Here is a 20,019-nt window from a genome sequence, read left to right on the forward strand (position 1 = left end):
TCATTCAGCTTGCTATAAAAGCAGTCAATAGGGGGTAGTCTGGTCTCGGTGAACTTGGTCCAACTATCCATGTACTCATAGGGGTACACACCCTTCCTCATAAGCAGGGGTCTAGTCTCGACGTCTGTGTATCGATCGGTGATAGGGAAGGTATTGTTAGCCTTGACCAGACTGTCGAGTGACGACAGGAGGAATTGAAACGAGTCAATGAACCTAAGTCCGTTTAAGCTGAAGGAGATGTATCTCTCCATGTTGTTGGGGATGCACGATATATTACCATCGATTTTCGCGATGGCCTGCATGATCAAGTGTGAGTCGTACCCTCTCAAGTTGTGAAAGACAACGGGGATGTTTATTGTCTTAGGGTTGATTTTAAGCTTGAGGTTGCACGCGCTGTGAGCGGCGCCTCTATACTTACCAGTTATGTGACAGTGATCTCTCACCGAATCACCGTTAAGCGGTGAGTCACACACGTGACAGTTAGTGCTACTAGTGTGAGCTAGCCTGTCGGCTCTGGTCATACGCATGGGAGCGATTTTATACAATGCATTCCTAATAATTTTTTCTTCCTCCTGCAAGCACTTTAGAAACCTTTCAGCCGCGTCAGGACCCCTATACACTACCGGAGCTTTCGTTTCCCCGTCACAACGGACAACGATGTATCCAAAACCGCAGGCTATATGCTCTTGTGTCTTGTGGGTGAAACTCCCACCACTAGGGGGTGTGGGGGATGATTCCCCTACCACCAAGGCTTCGAAGTCGGCGTATATGATATAAGGCACAGACATTTGATTCTTGTGATTGTCGAATTTTAGGATATTTTCACCTTCCTTAGGCATGTCGACTCGTATGGCCGTCTGCCCCACACCTTGGCAATCATCCCGGTGGGATTCTAATAAATCGGCCCGACTGAAACCGTGTAGGCATCGTACACAAAAGTGTTTTTCCCCAACGTGTTTCGACTGGTCGTGCAACAACCGGCTGAGATTTTTTATCCACGTGTAGTGATACGTTTCACCTCGCTTGATCATGAATAAATTAATAACTTGGCGATCCTTCACCGGGCTGACCCTGTGTACTATTGTTGTGTTACCTTCGTGTCCAAAGACATTTATAGCCAGATTATTCTGTTTTTCTACTTTAGTGATCTGGGATATTGGGGTGGGTTCATCTATACCATCCCAGTTGAGCCCATCGTCCTGTGGATAATTAGAAGCCCTGTTCGGATTAGTGGCAGCTGGAAATAAGGCTGACCTGATAGCTAACCTCAGGCAATCGTTTCCTCTATTCTTAACGTTTACTATGGCTTGTTTGTTCTTATAGTAGGGAGGCAAGGCTAGGTATGACCCACCTCTGAACGGCACGTAGTTAGCTATATCTAGATAGACGTTATCGATTTTATCTACAGCCCACCCGGACCCCATGTGCGTGTAGCGTTCTAGGTATTCTCGTATCTGCTGAAAACTATTATCGATTGATGCGTCAATGGTCTCTGTATGTGTGACGACCTCTTGTTTGCCTCGGAAGTAAGGTTGAACATACTCAGTGACCCCTGTGGTGCCCTCCTTATCGAGCGACATTTTCACCGTGATCTGAAACTTGATACTTCCTAGGTTATTTAGTTCCTGGTTGACCTTATCAGCTATCAGAGGCTTGATATCTGTAATGTCTATGTTTCTATCGACGAGCATGCGCCAACCTCTCAAATAGTTGCCTACAGCGCGCTCAGTGCGAACGAACTGCAGGTCAACAGCTCTATTCTGTTGTAATAATTCTACGAGCTGTGGTTTCCTCATACGGGAATACCCGCCTAAACCCAAATCGTGTGCCTCGGTTTTCAGTTGTTTTACAGTGGGAGGTTTTGCTACGGGGGCATGTGATAACAATGCGGTTAACCCGGCTCTCCCCAGGTGTGAATAACCCGTGTGTCCAAGCTGTTTTGCTTGAGCTTTTAATTGTTTTACCGTAGGAGGGACTTCTAAACCTAGTAATCTCAACAATGCTGGCTTCCGCATTCTAGAATACCCGATCACACCTCTCTGCTTTGCGACCCGCTTGAGCTCGCGCACAGTAGACATCGTGTTTACACCTAAGAGAACCAATGTCTAATTGGTTCACAGTAAGGGGAGGTAACTCTTAAGTGGCTATCTTGAGCAGTCGCCTATGTTCTTTTATGTAGCCTTTTTTATTCTCGTATATGAGTTGATGTCTGACTACGTTCGCTCCGTGAGCTTTACATAAACAGTAGTGCCCTTTAACCCCGATACCACACACAGAACACGTGTAGTTAGGACTTCCCATATGGAAACAACAGAACCCCTGATTCCTGCATTTCCTACCACAGGCCTCGGTCTTCCCCATAAGTATGTATTCGCATCGGTATGGAGCGGGTCTCATGTTTACTTATATAGGTATTTTAGTTTAATTGCTTTGCAACCAACGCAGTAGCTGCTATACCCAACACTATGAAGCCCAGTTCACGATTCATTTGTCCCTTGGATGGTGTGTAGTACTGAGCGAGTGTGGGTTTATTGAGCGGTTCCAATTGTTTACCAGTTAGTAGATAGTATTCTTTCATTGCTTCATCGACATCGTTGAATGTTTGAACGGCATGGTTTTCACGCGTGAGTTGTTCGTTAATAAAATCGATCCTCTGGAGGCGTTTTTTAGCGTACTCGGCCTGTGCTCTTTGTAATTTCTCAGTAGCGAGATCGTGCCGCTTCCTTTCTTCCTGTATTTCAGCCGCATGATCATCTCGTAGTTTCGAGAAGAGGTAATTACTCCCGGAAAATGCCAGGGCATTCACTAACGCCCCACCGACCATCATAGCTATCGTGGCCATCCCTATATTTATTTCATTATATTATCAGGTATTATTCCTTGTTTTACTAGGATGTCTTTTGTGGCCATCGCCATACCAAGGTTCATTATGAGCATACCCATATCCTGCAGGTTGAAATCTAGCTTGATAGTTGGTTGTTTAAGCACCATTTTAGTCAACCGAGCGTACCCTACTGCTAGACTAGCTACCACTGTGGCGTGGTATGCGTCGTTGACGAACGTTTTCCCCTCAGACATTATGTATATATAAAAATATTTTAAATTATAACATGATATGCGGGTCGACGGTGGGGGTACCCCCCACAGTGGGGGTTACCACCTCAGGTACCACCTCACGTCCCTCACGTGTATATAACCACGAGATAGCCAAGGCAGCAGTTACACCTACAGCCAACAACAGTCGGGTTGGGTTGGTCACTTTATGTTGGTTACACCACCGTTTTTTACCGGCAGCTACTCTCTTAGGATTCTTCTGTCTGGTTACTGTTGAAGTGGTCTCCACCGTCACTGGTTCCTGTGAAGGGGGTACCACCACTGGGGTCTCCTCCTGTGCAGCATCCATCTATACTATTATTATTATTCTTTCTCTCAAATTGACAATGTTTTGCCGTGATAATCGCCGCCGTCACTGGAGCCAACAACATGCCATATTTGTGGTACAGCCCGCAGCTGATAGAGCTCACGGCGTGTTCGATAAAAGGGTCTTTCTCGAGGTCCTCCCACAGGTAAAGTCGGCGCTCTGGTGGAATGGGAAGGAAGTGTGATACAATACCGGTATATATCTGGGTCATAGCCGATCCTATTGTCTTTGTCATTTCTGCTCCGAGCCGGGACTCGTATCTAGCGTACAGCTTATCGATTTCTTCGGCTGACATTTTGTGAATTTTATCCGGGGTGTAGTCTCCAAAGTAATGTTTGGCTTTGCCGCCAACAGCCAACGCCACCAGTTTCTCTCGCTTGGGGGAATCCCCACTGGGGGAACCCTCCAACGACAATTGTTCGAGCAATTCCTCACACTCCATCTTATAATATAACAAGTAAGATTTAGTTTTAACTATATAATACCCGATACAAACAAAACACAGAGAAATGAAGGTTAAGTTGCACACGACAAATACTTCAAATATCATAGCTATGCTTAGCATTTGCTTAGCTTTGCTTAGCTTTAGCTTAGCTTTGCTTAGCAAACTATATATGCTACTGGTTGGTCGGTTTTTAGAACGAGCTTAGCGTGTTTAGTTTCAGCGAGCTGTTTCTTCACCCGTTCCCGTTCTAATTTACTCATCACATCGTTCTCTCTCAAACACTCCTCGAACGAATCCCTGTCCTTGCAGTGAAATAAGGCCACCCATCGCGTCTGCTCCCTGAGGTCTTTCAACACCGAGTTGAACTTCTGCGTTAGCACCCAGACGCTGTGATTTGCATGCCGGCCGGAGAAGGCCAGGTACGATAGCATGTCTCTCTTTTTTGTTATCTCGCGATTAGCGCTGCAGTCGTCCAGTATAAACAGCGTCGGTTCCCCTTTAAATTTCTCGTGAAGAGCTTTCAACCAGTCCTGCAGGCGTGTTCCAGGGTCGATTTTGTGTACGTCCGGGTCCGTCATCACCCAAGGTCGCGCGTACGTTTTATTCATGCTCAGAGTAGGGCACATGATAACGATGTTATCGAACACATCCTTGTAGTAACCCTCCAACATATCCAACACGAAAACGGTCTTCCCACAGCCAGTCTGCCCGCATATGATAGCGCAGTGTGGGTCAGTGGGTAACCCCAGGGGGGTGTGGGGGTCTCCCCCACTAGTAGATGGCTTGCACGAATCTCCCATTGTCTATATTAAGTTGCGCGTCCATAATAACGTACAGATATAATTTCAACTTACCAGCGGTTTGAGCCTTCTTAGTAATCTGGATGGTTATCCCTTCGCTGCCGTTATCTATACGACGCCCGCTGCCGTGCAGTTTATCATCATCCGTGGATCGCATGTCCAACCATAGGGCGTACTTGGTGGTCAGGTATTCACCGATTTGCACGGAGCCGAGGTCCAGGTCCTTTGTTATGTAGTCCCCCACTGGTAGCTTTTTTATCTCATCCCACTGCTGGTGTGGCCTCATACCATGACTGAACAGCTGGTTGGGCACGCCCTCGATGGTCACTTCCACCTTTTCAATCTCGGGGTTGAAAAACTTCTCGCTGTCCCTCCGGAATGGCTCATAATCCTCCACGGGGACGACCAGGATACCTTTCATAGATCGCGCCGGCACGTTCAGGTTGATATTCCACACAGTGTCGCTCTTATCTCGCACGACTGATCTATGCCTCAGTACACGATCGTACAGGATAGCCATCTTCCCAGAGTACTGGCTTCGAACCTGCCTGGCCAGCTCCGGGCTAGTGACCATGTCGAACTCCAGAGAGATGTTGTCTATGGCATAACTAGCCTCATCACCGTTCGGCGTACGCACTACTTTGCTATAGTCGTTAAACGTGAGCTCGTATTCGAGCCTATCACCCAGTGCGGCCTGGTAAAACGGCGCGTGTCCCGTGAGCAACTCGAAGTCGAGCGGCACGGAGAATCGATTCCCGTATGCTAGAGCGATGGCCTTTTCACCGTCCGATAGCTTGTCTTGCTGGTCTGTCGTGAAGACGTATCCTATGCGCGCCCGGGTTGATTTACTGATACCCTGGTACACATCATTGACTCGTTCTCTCTCGCTTTTCCAGAGATCCTTGTAGCAGTGAAACACGTCGCTGTCGTCGATGCTCAGCACCTCGTTACCGCTGATCTTGACGGTCGTTTTCTTGATGATAGCTCGACCCACGTTCCGCACTAGCTCGCGTTTGTCGTTGTCGGAGGTCAACGTGATATTGAACGCCAGTCGAACAGTGCCTGGTACAATGAGGTCATTCTCACCAAGGTTTGGAAATCTAACCAGCAGAGTTTGATTCTGGTCTATCTTGCTGGGATTGTTGGTGATAGTCACCGACTGGCGCACGGCTCTGGCACCTAATGGCTCTCTCAATTTTCTGAAAGGATCTAATTTTCTACCGTACATTGTTATATAAATGAAATATATTTTTAATACTAATGGATGAAGACATACCTATGGATGATATGCGGGGCGATAGTACCCAGGCATTCGATGATGACCAGGAGACCTCATTCTCGCAAGGTGACGAGCTCCTTAAAGGCGCCGTCGACGGTTATTACGACGTAGTTGAAAATAAATCCAAACTCAAATCGTCGGGAAGGAACTATTCCGATTTTACCCTCGATAGCAATGGCACGCTGCGTTTGAAGGCTCACCCGGATATCGATCTCATGCATCAACACACGAGAAAACCGCTTGCCTTATCAACATTGGCCGGTAAACATGGAAGTAAGTTTGTCCAAGATGAACTAGGCTTCACAGATTACGGTGGCGCGCGACCTAAGCAGTATCCTCCGAAGTTAGTTCAAGGTCTGGAAGGCATCAGGGACGCCACATCAGATCAAAACATGACTTATGATATTAAAAAGGTGTTGGCCGACTACGAGAACGAACCCTTCCCGGGGCTCAAAAGTACTTTTAGGGAACTGCGGGGGTTGGACCTGTTAATGCAAACCATTCGTGGTCATCTCTGGAAAAGCACGGCCAAAATGAGTGAGATAGACGACCACATCGCCTATGAAAGGAAAAAACTCGGTGAAACTGAGGACGAGGCTCTGAAAGCCCCCATCGAGAAACGAATACGTGATTTGGAAGAGGAAAAGAAGGTCTGGTTGGAGACAGCATCCTCCTTCAAAGAAAAGCTTCGATCCCAGGTCAGCCGTATACGGGAAACCATCAATCAAGTCCTCCACCGAGACACCACGTTAGCAGACAGGATTCGGATATTATTCCGGGAGCAAGGGATCACCATCGCCAGCATTCTGACTGCATTGGGTTTCATTATATCAACCCTGGTGGTGTCACTGGTGGGGGGTGCCCCCACACCCCCAAGTGCCGGTGGGGGAACTCCAAGTGGCGGTGGGGGTGTTAAAGACTGGATTAAAAAACTCGGGGAAGGCCTAGCTAAACTGGCTGGTAAAGCCGCCGAAGCCCTTCCCGGCATCCTGGGTAGCATCGTCTCGTGGTTGTTGAGCGCTCTGTCTAAAACTGCCATGTGGCTCAGTCAAAACCTGTGGGCAGCCATCGTCGCCGTGGCTGGTCTGGTGTACGTAGCGGCTAAGAAATCTTTAACCAAATAAGTCCCAAAGTTACCCCACCAACCACTAAGGCTGTTTTATTATCAATATGCTGCTGATAGGTGGTGGAAACCCCCACACCCCCCGGGGGTACCTCCACATGAACTTTAGGCTCCGGGGGTGGCGCCACTATACCCTTTTCACGTGGTGGGATGTGTGGGATATAGGGGGTGTTAATATCGGGGTTGATACCCAACTTTTGGTCCGCCGTGGCTATGACTATTTTGTTGTTATAACCCACCACTTTTTTTATTCTCAGTTGCATATCACTCGGAGCCATGTACAACCCCACACCGAACACGTAATTGACTTTCGATCTGGCGTATTCTAACACGTTTTGGTAACGGTCGATGGCCCTCGGGAGATCAACTGGAGAATTGATAGCATCCTCAACGTTGGAAACGAATTGTGTCTGAGCGTCGTAAGCAGTTCCCTTACCGAGGATGTTAGAACGCGTCATCGACTGCGCACCCAACAGCGCCCACACGTACGTTCGAATCGAGTCGTTCAAGCGTATTGTACCAGCACGAGTGAATCCTTTCGATGTTTTTGAGATCATTTTAGTCCAGGCTGTGGCTGCATCAGGACTGGTTTGCTTTATACAGCTGACATGGATCTTTTCATTCGTTGTGGGGCCTGTAAATGTATGCCGGTTTGGGTTGTATGAACCATCTTTAGAACCGGCATAATATTTTCCGGACCTGTAGAAGTACACGAGAACTATACCGAGACCATGGTTCACACCAGGAAGGCGAAAGTCTTTATTCGTTGGAATCTCAAACTCCCCACAAACACGTTCATAAGCGCGTCTATCATAAGGGTTATTCGTCATACTCCACGCTTTATCTTGGGGAAGAGGAGCACTTATTTCCTTCAATATTCGTCTCGTTTGATAATAAATATGAAACAAAATAACCGCCTTACTCAGTTCGTCTATACCGTAGTCTGGTTTCACACCCGACCCTGTCGTCGCACACCACACAGCAAAGTTGAGTTGGTTCTGCCAAAACTGCATTGGGTTTTGATTCCAGTTTACCACCGCCTGCGCGTTATTAACGGACACGACATACTTTTCAAAGATATCAATAAAGGTTGTTTTAAACCCCGTACCATCTGCATTCACCACGATTTTCAAGTGTGCTAAATCCATATTATAATTTATAATTCATATATTATAATATGTACATAACACTTCCCGGAATAACGAGCGGTGAGGCCGTTCAACTGGCGCACGCGATCGATAACACGTCAGGTCAACTCGAAGTCGCACTCTGCGATATCACCTACCTACCGCAATGGACTAACATTAATATCAACAACAATAAGCTGTTCGTCAGTGGAACTCGCAGTCAGATAACTGACGGCTACTACAGCGTGTGCTCTCTAAACGATGAGGTCTTCAAACCCCTGGGAGCCGAACTCAAGATGAACGACTCACACGGTACAGTGGTGTTAATCAACAATGGAATAAACCCTTTGAGGCTCGGCCGACCATTAGCAAGGATGCTCGGTATGTCTCCTGACGAGATAAAACCAACAACAACCGTCACAGGTACGAAGTTACCCGACCTAGTACCGTACCGAGAGCTGTACATTCATCTCGGTCAGGTGAGCACAACGTATAACATTCAAGGAGGTCACCCTTCCACTATATTGAGAGCAGTGCCGGTGAAAACTGAGAAATTCAACGACGGTAGAACCGAGTCGTTTTCACCACGGCAGTATAAGAGATTAACCCAGGGCAACATACCTGAACTGACAATATCGGTGTTAGATATAAATCATAATCCTGTAAATATAGGATACCTCAGCTTAACGCTTCACGTAACATGACCAGCGCACAAGGGCCCGGAGTGAAAAAATGTGTCAATATCGGGATCTCCGACCTCGGAGACACACGCGGTTTCGACGCTCCCGGAGTAGATGGTAAATCGTATGCCTTGCAACTGAAAAACAACATTTACAAACGCGTTGAAATCCCCTCCGGTGGAGCCCTAAGTGATATGATAGATACCACAGGGGCAACAGCCAACACTAAGTACGCCCTCGTCAACACCGGTGATGACAACTGGAGAATATACCCATCGTTCGGGGGTAAACTGTTCGACTTGGACGATGTTGAGCGCACTACCGTCGTCAAAAACCGGCCATATAGGCTCGTCTTCACCGAAGATGACAAGTGGGTGTTGTTACCCGATTACGAAACCTGGTTTCTTAATATTGATCTCTTCTCCCCCTACGTGTTCACTGATAACAAAGACCACTACCTAAACAAAGTCGTGAACAATGGAACCCTGCTCGTGGCTTACGTTCCAACTCAGAGACGTAGCGTAGTCATCAGCCAAATCAACAATTCACCACTCCACATGCTATCGAGTAAACCGAACATACAAAACGTGGCATTACAGTTGGTGACTGAATTCGAAGGCGTGGACAAATTATTAGATGGTATACCATCAAACGTAACACTGGCCATCAAAGTCTACCTAGGGGAACCATCGGGGGATGACGTCGAGATCGTGAAAGGGGTCAAACTAGGGTGGGAAAGACGACACAAGGATCAAGTTTGCCACGTTTACGTGCGGGTTGGTGTCGGCTCCAACACCAGTCTGCAGGGTGTCAACGTGACCGTGGAAAACAAAATATCACTAACTAAGATCTTCCTACCTAACAACATACACTTTATTGGTATGAAGTTCCTCCCTATACTAGTACCAAAAAACCAGTTGGAAATTATACCATAATATTATAACAATGACCAATTATCATCCCAACACTACTCTTAACGACCTAGGAGATACTGAGGGGTTCGATGAGCCTGGTGAGGAAGATGAATTTTATATCCTACACTTCAAAGACAACGTGTACAGACGAGTGTCGTTATCAAACTTAAAAGAGCCTAGATGGTTGATCAACTTAACATTAGCCTCACCTTATATCACACTAAAAGAAGATGATCTTATCACTAAGATTAGAAACAACGGTGACTGGATCGGGGAGTTCATTCCGGATGGTGGTGTAGCAGTCATAGTAGGGTTTGGTAATATAAAAAATAGGTTAAGGTCTGTTGGGTCAATCAATAAATTAACATTTAACACTAATATACCTTTCCCGGGCAGTATTGAGCTATCATACTACCCTTTAACAATCATCATAGAAGTCTTCTTTACGAGTGATGGCACCATGAGAGTAACCCAAATTTTACCCGGGTTGATAATAAGATGGGATTACAAACACCTATCCAAATATTGCCGTATTATTATACAACGAGGATACCAACCGGACCCTATAAACCACTTAACAAGCCTCAGTGGGGTTTCTATTGAAATAATAGGAGAGACTATTAAACTCTCACCTATTACCCTGACTATTGGTATAAACCTTCTAAGCCTTAAATACATTAAGAGAAAGTTAACTGAAACCCAATTAAAATATCTTTCATAATATATATTATAGGATGGGTCTGTACCCAGTCGTAGAGGAAGTAGCTAAGACGCTGGAAACCGTAGATGGGTTCCGCTTGAGGCAGTTATGTGATGTGAAACGCCAACTAGAACAAGACCGTGACACGCGGAAAGCACTATGTAAAAAATATAATAGAGCTTTCAATATCGTGGATGGGGCTGACACTACCCTTATGGCAACCAGTATGGGACTAGGGGCGGCAGGCGTTGGATTGTTAACCACCATCGTGGCTGCACCTATAGTGCTAGGTATTGAAATAACGGCTGGGGTGACAGGGTTGGTAGGGTTGGCTCTTAAGTTAGTATCACGCAGACTTAATCGTAAGGCATTGAAACACGACGAGATCAGGGTTCTGGCCGAAGCAAAGCTGAACACAGTGTGTGAGCGAATTTCCACGGCACTCTCTGACAGTAAGATATCAGAAGAGGAGTTTAGTTCAATCCTCTCTGAACTCAAAAAATATAACGGAATGAAACAAGATATTCGATCCAAGTCTCGTAAGTCTGCTATCAGCGAGGACGAGAAAAAAAAGTACATAGCACAGGGAATACAAAAAGCCCAGCAAGCCTTTATTATGAACACCAAAGAGATCGTAGGCGGTTCACGTTAAACTGTTTCATCGATATAAACATAACATAGGGGCGATAGCCGTAAGCGGGCCACCGATCCTATATGGTCAGTCAAAACTTACAACATAGATAAAGTGGATATGAAAGCCGACGAACCTAACTTGTACTACTTGAGGGATGGGCCGGGTAGGGGATTTGTAAGAGAAGAATTATTGATCGTACCGTACGGCACAGTGTTACCGCCTGCCAAGTCACGGTAAACGTGATGGCGTAGCTTTGTAGTAGGGGCAATAATAGCAAGAGCTAATAGTCCCACCAAAGCCTCATTTAGTAAATGAGGCTTTTTAGAGGGGGTTTTGAAAAGTGTTTTCGGACTATCATTCCCTATACTACTTTTCATTTTATCTATATCCAATTTTACTTTTCAAGAGAAATAAATCAGAAGTTAGAGACAATTGTAAACCGTCCAACATATTTCCTACAATAAAATCCCAGGACTTACACACAGGTAAAGACCAACCCCGGGTAGAACATATAGGCCCATTTTCGTTTGTTGAAGGAATTCTTTTTAAAAAACGAGCAGCTTCGATACGTTGTTTTGCTAATTCAAAAAAAAACAAAAAAAAAAAAACATTTCCCCCTGCCAAATTTTATTACCCACTCCTAAGGAATATCTACAGGCTCTATTTTGGATGGCACGGATGCAGCTCTACTCTTCTGTTCATTGCTGTCCCATACGATAAAATTGGCTAGACTACATTATCACACATTGTGACTTCACCATGCTTCATAAAGCAGCACTTTAACTGTTCGTGCGCACGGTCTCTGACGCAGGTCACGTGTCCCTAAGACGAGCAAACAGGTCTGCCTGCAAACGGTATAAGAAGCTATACCGAAATGTCGCATCAAAGAAATAGTTGTCCATAAAGGATTATTCTTTTCTAGTTGTGTGGAAAATAGTCGGACGTGAAATGGTGACCTTCTGGTAGTTACCTCTTGAGCTAACTCACTGAGCTACCTCCACACTTACAGGAAAGAGAGTCATGGAAATAATCTTTAAAGAGATTTAAGAAAAAGGTCAGAAACTCAGAAAGGTCAATATTGATCATGTATATATTTAACAAGTCATAACATGTCATCATCAATAGCATACCACAGTTGGAGCGAACGTCACCACTTCCACCAGATTTTACTTTTCGCTGATGAATGCCTCGTATACAAATATCCATCATAACTAACTTCCAGGCTTCCCTTGCTTGTGATCAGTAACTCCATTTTGAATGACTGATCTCCCAGTTCACCTCATGTCTTAAATTAGGTGTCAGAAGGAAACCATTTGAGTAAAGTAATTAACTGATAAGCCCATGAATTCATTAACCTGTTTGAAATCGTCAAGCTCAAAGCAAGTTAAACAAACAATATGACTTGTGACTTTTAATCCCACAATCTTTTAAAGAATCACTACTGCTAATATGCCCATTTCTCCTGTTTTGAAAAAGATCCAGTTGCTTACAGCACAACACTGAAAGGAATAATTAATTTGAAAGTATAAACAAAATAAAGGGAGAACAGGACGTTTTATAACAGCTTTTGAATTAGTTTTTGGCAAATAACTGAAGAACAACATGCTTTTATTACAGACGATGGAAGTAAAATTTATAAAAATGTAGTGTAATCAAAGTAAATAACTGGAGAACAGGGTGTTTCTTATTAATTATTTTTCCAATGACATTTTTCCATGACTTCTTTTCCTGTGATTTTCTTTCCGAGTACCGCAAATCTATCTAGTCATTCCTGAAACAGTACGGAAATGAACGGAAAGAGGCGAATAGGTCATGGTCGATTACGAAAGTTATGGTAGGCGTGTTGTCTAGCGATTTTTATCGTTTTTCGATTCACTCTCGATTACCCTAACATAAAAATCAATTTTTATTCGGAAAAACATATTTGAAACCATATTTCTACAAAAGTTGTAATAATAAAATAGACCATGTCATGTCTTCCATCAGACACGCCTTACATTATTGTTCAGATAGTTCCATATCAAAACGGGTGTCTTTTCGCGCTCCTTTCGTTGTAACTATACTTATGAAGTGAAAGTCCTATAGTCTCACAAAGAAACCAAGTCCTATCCTAATACATTTGTACATATATTCGTGCATGTTGAAACATTCTTTTTCACTTACGTTAATTTGGTGCCAGACAGGTAGTGTTTTGTCCACATTACGATGCGCAGTCAAACCATTGATTGATTATTTATTCGTTAGGAGAGATAACTCACAACAGTTACCACAGACATGATTGAGTCTCTTACACTGACCAGTGACCCTTTCAACCTTAGTTAGGTTGGGGTGAAATATCCCACCAGAGTTAAGGTTTACCAAGGGTAGTTCTGCAACGGGCTTTAAGGTTATCGTAAGGTTAACTCATTATGTTCAACCACAGTAAAGGTTGTTTCGTACGAAGAGACCTTGATATGTGTAGTGTTTTCAAACAGACTTGATATGTGTAGTGTTTTCAAACAGACTCGATATGTGTAGTGTTTTCAAACAGACTTGATATGTGTAGTGTTTTCAAACAGACTTGATATGTGTAGTGTTTTCAAACAGACTTGATATGTGTAGTGTTTTCAGACAGACTTGATATGTGTAGTGTTTGCAAACAGACTGGATTATGTGTTGTGACGAAAGATGAACTTATTCAGATTGGCAGTAGCTGTTGTGTTATACTTACATTGCACATCCAAGGTAACACGGTTGCTTGTCATTCCCCTTGCCTGACAGGTCCAAACAGTGGAATCATTCCGAGAAACATTCCTGATGGTCAGCGAGTATGTACTTGTTTGTCCTCCTACAGCTGAACATGTGAATCCCTCTGTCCCCGATATTTGATCCCCGGTGCTCGTATCTACTCTGCAGACAGTTTGAAATGACTGGCTATCATCCCTGCTGAATACTATTAACCCCGAGACTCTGGCATTGACAACCGTGCAGGTAAAACTGACCTCAGTCCCTAAGACGGCATACTGTCCAGGGCTGGTCAATGTGACAGTTCCACCTGCAAATGTAAAGCAAATACTTTGTGTTATATATGATTAATACATTAAAAACATGCGGATGCTTTAGGTTCACTTAATACCATGTTGTCAGATGATGAGTCTACCTGAGTCAAGTGGCAGACATAGAAAAACATTCGCTCGTCATGGGTTCGAATCCCTACATGGGTACACCGAGTAGTGACCTCCATCGTGATATTGCTGGGATATTGCTAAAAGCGCGCCCACAACTGACCCCAACCACAACACTGTAAGTTGGAATCGATGGCCGGTAATCCCCACTTTCCGGATAGCCACAGGTACAATGTGAGACTCGCCAAGAGTGAATGTACTCACCAAGAATGTCAGACACGCTTTTATGCTAGCCAAGATTGTCAGACACGTGATTATACTCACCAGGAATGTCAGACACGTAATTATACTCACCAAGAAGAAAAGCCCCGTGGCAATAGAATAATTACCCCCAAAAATATCAGATACGTCAATGTGGTCACCAAGAATGTCAGATACATAAATAAATTCACCAAGAATGTCAGATACATAGATAAACTCACCAAGAATGTCAGATACATTGATAAACTCACCACGAATGTCAGATACATTGATAAACTCACCAAGAATGTCAAATACATTAAGAAACTTACCAAGAATGTCAGATACATTGATAAACTCACCAAGAATGTCAGATACATTGATAAACTCACCAAGAATGTCAGATACATTGATAAACTCACCTGTAATTACTTGAGCAGAAAACAGGAGAAACACTAGATGTTTCAAAAGGTCCATATCTGTCATTGCGATACCCGAAGCAAGCAAGTGACTGTCACTGATACCTGGTGATTGCCATCCCTCTCAGAGAATGTAATGCATGTAGCTTGAGAGCTACAACAATACAGTTGCTCTTAACCAACACGGATACAAAACTTCCTTTTCAATATACTTCCTAGAACGTATTCCAGCTTGCTGGCTGCTCCGGATATATCCCACTTAAAGCGACCAGTTGCTGCACCGATGTTGAGTAAATGGAGCTAAGTAAATGTCGGTTAGACCCGCCTTTATTGTTAATTTCTGATTGCAATATGTTCGTATTACTCGGGTGACACAAGGGTTTCTTGATCAGGTAACAAGCTGCCATGAGGCTGACATTAGTTCGTTGACAACACACCTTAGGAAGCGAGGTACAGCACCATATTATGCATGTACATTACTGTGTGCAACCTAGTTGGTATCAGTTCACCATGTTATTGACGGATATGGAGATAAAATCAACATCCGACACGTGAACGGTTCTGATGAGTTATTTATAAGCTGATTACTTTGTGATCATAATGAGTTATCGTTAAGCTGATTAACGTGTTATCATAATGTGTCCTTTGTAAGTTGATTAATGTGTTATCATAATATGTCCTTTGTAAGTTGATTACGTTGTTATCATAAGGATTTATTCACTTATAACCTGATTAATGTTTTGTAATAATGAGTTATGTATAAACAGAAGTCAGTAAGGGACACAAGGAGAACAAACACAAAAAGCTGTTAAAGGTGAATTAAATGTCCCAGAAACAGGAAGGAACCACGAAAGTAAGTTTCGACACGTTTTCCGCGTACTACACCCTGCATGTAATACAGTTACCTTTTTATACAGATGTTCAATTGATAGCATATATTGCAATAACGAATGCTGTGAGTAGCTCTTTTGCTACAAGTAGGTCTCCCATGCTGTCCGCCCCTCAATAACTGGTTTAGGATTGATCTCCAGTAATAGTACCCAGACACATGTCATCGTTTCCAAATTGCATTGATCGATGCTCATGCTGTTGATTATTGGGTTGTCTGGTGTACATTCGATTATTTACACACCGCCGCCATGTAAATGGAATATTGCTGAGTGCGGACTAAAACTAAACTCACTCACTCACTCACTCATGTGGTGTTCAACCACGTCATCAGTGGGGATTCCTCGTTGGATAACGCCGTACGTTACCATATTAATGCCGAAGCTCGGTGACCTAGATGAACGCGTGTCACCGCACCCCGACCAGACAGGGCGCTGCCTACAATATCTATCACTGTTTCACGCGTCCACATCCGACTACAGTCAAGTCCCGTTAATCCGACCCCATATCCGACAATCGGCCTTATCCGACACTTTTGTTGGTAACAAATTTGAGACGCTCTCGTTAATCCGACTGTGCAGCAATGTGATGCATGGAACGGATTAACGAGAGTTGGCTGGATGTATTTGGATGGCGGGGTCATTGCTAGCCCTGGCGCGGAACACCAAATAACACTGTGAGCACGTTTCTGTGTCGCTTGACTTTGATAAGAATGCATATATACCTCCTGCACTAAACAACACAAACATTCCTCCTAAATGTATATCGTTAATCGCTGACAGTGTATATTTCTAACTACAAAAAAATAGTAGACATAACCGCAATAATCTAAAACTTGTTTCGCTCGTATGTGTTCGAAAGTGTTTCTTTGTGTATATGTGAAGTATGTTGATACCAGCTGACATGAGACATATCCTGGTTGTGGTGGTCGCTTGATGAGGATGGTGGTGGTATCCTGTTGCCAGGGACGACCGACAAGGAGGAGGGAAGTATGTGTAACGTGTAACTAGACTCGTCAGTTATCACTGCGATTCCGAACCTAAACCTTAGAGATGTCATTCACTTGCACTTGTAATAGTAATCACCGAGTTATATTACATACATCATGTACTTATAGTATCTGGGAGAGTGAGTGGGTTTAGTTTTACGCCGCACTCAGCAATAGTCCAGCTCTAACTGTGTGAACATACAACAAATTTGTATAACAGACCGAGGACGTGTTGGAATTGTTACAACAGACAAGGTAATTGTGGGCCTACGTAGGGCCATTACACCACTGCTCAATGTATTGACCCATACAACACTGGAGGCCGTAAACCGGCTGAGTGGGGTGTGTCACTCTAGAAAAACACATATATATATAAAGTATACCCTATTACTACACTGAACCGCAAAAAAGTCACTCCCTTTTTTTGTTAATGGTAATCAGTTTAATTCAAACTGATGTAAATAACATCAAGATTGTCGCAAAACATTTCATAATTAACATGTTTTATCATCAGTACTTAAAGAAGAATTTCAGACAACTGCAAGTCAAAATGACGACAGGTTGTGCGGCAGTGCGATCCGAAAGCCAATAACGTGTACGGCCTCCGTGGGGGCCATATAACAACGTTGCAGTACCGTTGCACCTTCTGTGCATGGAGTGGATGAGACGGTTCATGTATGAACGGGTGATACGCCTGAGAAAGTTCAGCTGCACATCGCTGAGCTTCCTCTAAATCTTCTCCCAGAAGTGTTCTATCGGGTTCAAGCCTGGAATGAGGGCAGGCCACGGAGAAAGTGTCCAGCGGTTCTGGCGGTATGGACACTCGCGCTGTCCTGTTGAAAGACGTGGTTTCCATGACGACCAAAATATGGCAAGACAAAGTGTCTCAGCGCTTGATCAGTGTGACGGGCAGATGTTACCCCATTTCCTCTACTAAGGCCAATATTCTGGTACACCATAGGGCAGAGTTTGTGACTGAGAGCAACTGCACCCCACATGATTACGCTCGGACCTCCCTACGACTCTCTTTCCAGGACACAATCATCTCAAAACGCTCCCCGCGTCTTCGCCACACTCTCAGTCTGCCATCAGCCGATTTTCGTCGTAGAAGACTACTATTCGATAATCCCGGTGACGTCAATTCCGATGATGAAAGGCCCACTGGAGACGAGTACGACGATATCGAACTGTGAGGACCTCGGCAAGGCCTACCGCATCTGACGTTTCTCTGCCTCAAACGCCTCCGCACTGTGTCGCCACAGGTGACTCAACGGTTGTTCGTTCAATTTTTTGCGAAACAATTTTTCAGGTGCTAACGGACAACCTGAAGATGTTGCTTCAGCATTGTCACACGTGGTCTTTCACTGCCAGAGTGATCGGCATGTGCTCTGAGTGGCTTGGTCTCGTTGTTGTTGTTTTTTATTATTTATTTATGTATTTATTTATTCTATTAAGTATCAAATATAGAATCTGAAACCGAATAATCTTGAACACTTGTCTACGAAGCAAGTTCAGCTAATATATGAAAAAGTGAAGAAAATATAATTAAGGTGAAATATATCTGGTAAAAAAGTTGGTAGGTTGACGCTTTTTTTGCCGTTCAGTGTATATAAAAGGAAACGGATGTAAAGACGAAACCACCCCATCGTCAATCAAAGTTAATTTTCACCATCTAAATTATTTTAAGGTCCTGCCGAGGCCTACGGATCGAAAGCTAGATGGTGTCCCTACAAAATGAGCTGTAAATTGTCACAACTGGATCGTTATTGCAAAGGTTATATCCTACTTCTCATCGAGAACAGCTACCTTCACTATTCAATGCCAAAATCACGAATCAGCCAAGATAGCGCATACTCACCTTTTAAATTCGGTTATTAATTCCAGCCACGTCGACAGCACCTATGTAGGCCTAGATTCGATCGGCGGCAGCCTTCTACGGGGTTAAAAGCTTATTGCAACATCTACATCTCATTTCCTCCACCGTAGGCAGGCATTTTCTTCAAATCATACTCACTTATCAGTCAAAGATGACCCTGACATTCTTAACATCCACAACTATAGGTTCTATAATTTACGCACACGTGGTGATCTTTTTACTTACCATGAGAATAGCTTGATTGTATTCAAATGGCAAGTTTTCTTTAACGAGGGTATCCATTGGTGCAGTATGATTAGTTGACTCAGGTCATGAATTTGACCAATCACGATCATTTTAGAAGACGGTTAACCAATATTTATTCAATAAAATCGCTTCTTGCAACTGAGAAAATACTCTTCCTGGCAAATGATATTAATGATGTTGAGAGCTTTCGAACAACATTCGTCATTTGAAGAATCACCTCACGTGTTATTAATTACGAACTTCCAAAACGAAAGTATTTCCCGCTCTCGTGTCATGTTACACAGAGGAACACAGAGGAACACAGAGGAACACAACTGTTATCGGGGAGTAGCCGACCACTGATACTAACTAAGAAATTTCCTTATAGTAATTGTTCAGTTACCTATCAGAAAAATGTAAAGGGATATTGTGGCATGCTACAGATGATAAATTGTCGGAGTGGCTGCATCCTTTATGGTTTATCTGCACATCATACATGTCACAGTTTGCATTGTAATTAAAATAACTTATTTAAGTTGAGACTGTATTATTGGAATAATTTGTTAGTGGCTGCTTCCTTTATGGTTTATCTGCACATCATACATGTCACAGCTTACATTGTAATTAAAATAACTTATTTAAGTTGAGACTGTATTATTGGAATAATTTGTTAGTGGCTGCTTCCTTTATGGTTTATCTGCACATCATACATGTCACAGCTTGCATTGTAATTAAAATAACTTATTTAAGTTGAGGCTGTATTATTGGAATAATTTGTTAGTGGCTGCTTCCTTTATGGTTTATCTGCACATCATACATGTCACGGCTTACATTGTAATTAAAATAACTTATTTAAGTTGAGGCTGTATTATTGGAATAATTTGTTAGTGGCTGCTTCCTTTATGGTTTATCTGCACATCATACATGTCACAGCTTACATTGTAATTAAAATAACTTATTTAAGTTGAGGCTGTATTATTGGAATAATTTGTTAGTGGCTGCTTCCTTTATGGTTTATCTGCACATCATACATGTCACAGCTTACATTGTAATTAAAATAACTTATTTAAGTTGAGGCTGTATTATTGGAATAATTTGTTAGTGGCTGCTTCCTTTATGGTTTATCTGCACATCATACATGTCACAGCTTACATTG

The 20,019-nt window shown here is 43.5% G+C and overlaps 1 protein-coding gene across 1 annotated transcript in view; it reads right to left on the minus strand.

Annotated features, from left to right (window-relative positions):
• Nucleotides 1-13,867, minus strand: part of LOC137270012 (B-cell receptor CD22-like) — a gene marked incomplete at its 3' end in the record, with an annotated part of 60,560 nt that extends 46,693 nt beyond the window's left edge. The window contains exon 1 of the mRNA XM_067803826.1: nt 13,834-13,867. Within this exon, the coding sequence (XP_067659927.1) occupies nt 13,834-13,867 (34 nt within the window). The remainder of the gene's footprint in view (nt 1-13,833) is intronic.
• Between the last annotated feature and the right edge of the window lie 6,152 nt (nt 13,868-20,019).

This window comes from Haliotis asinina, unplaced genomic scaffold, assembly GCF_037392515.1.
Source record: "Haliotis asinina isolate JCU_RB_2024 unplaced genomic scaffold, JCU_Hal_asi_v2 scaffold_26, whole genome shotgun sequence".
Lineage (NCBI taxonomy): Eukaryota > Metazoa > Mollusca > Gastropoda > Lepetellida > Haliotidae > Haliotis > Haliotis asinina.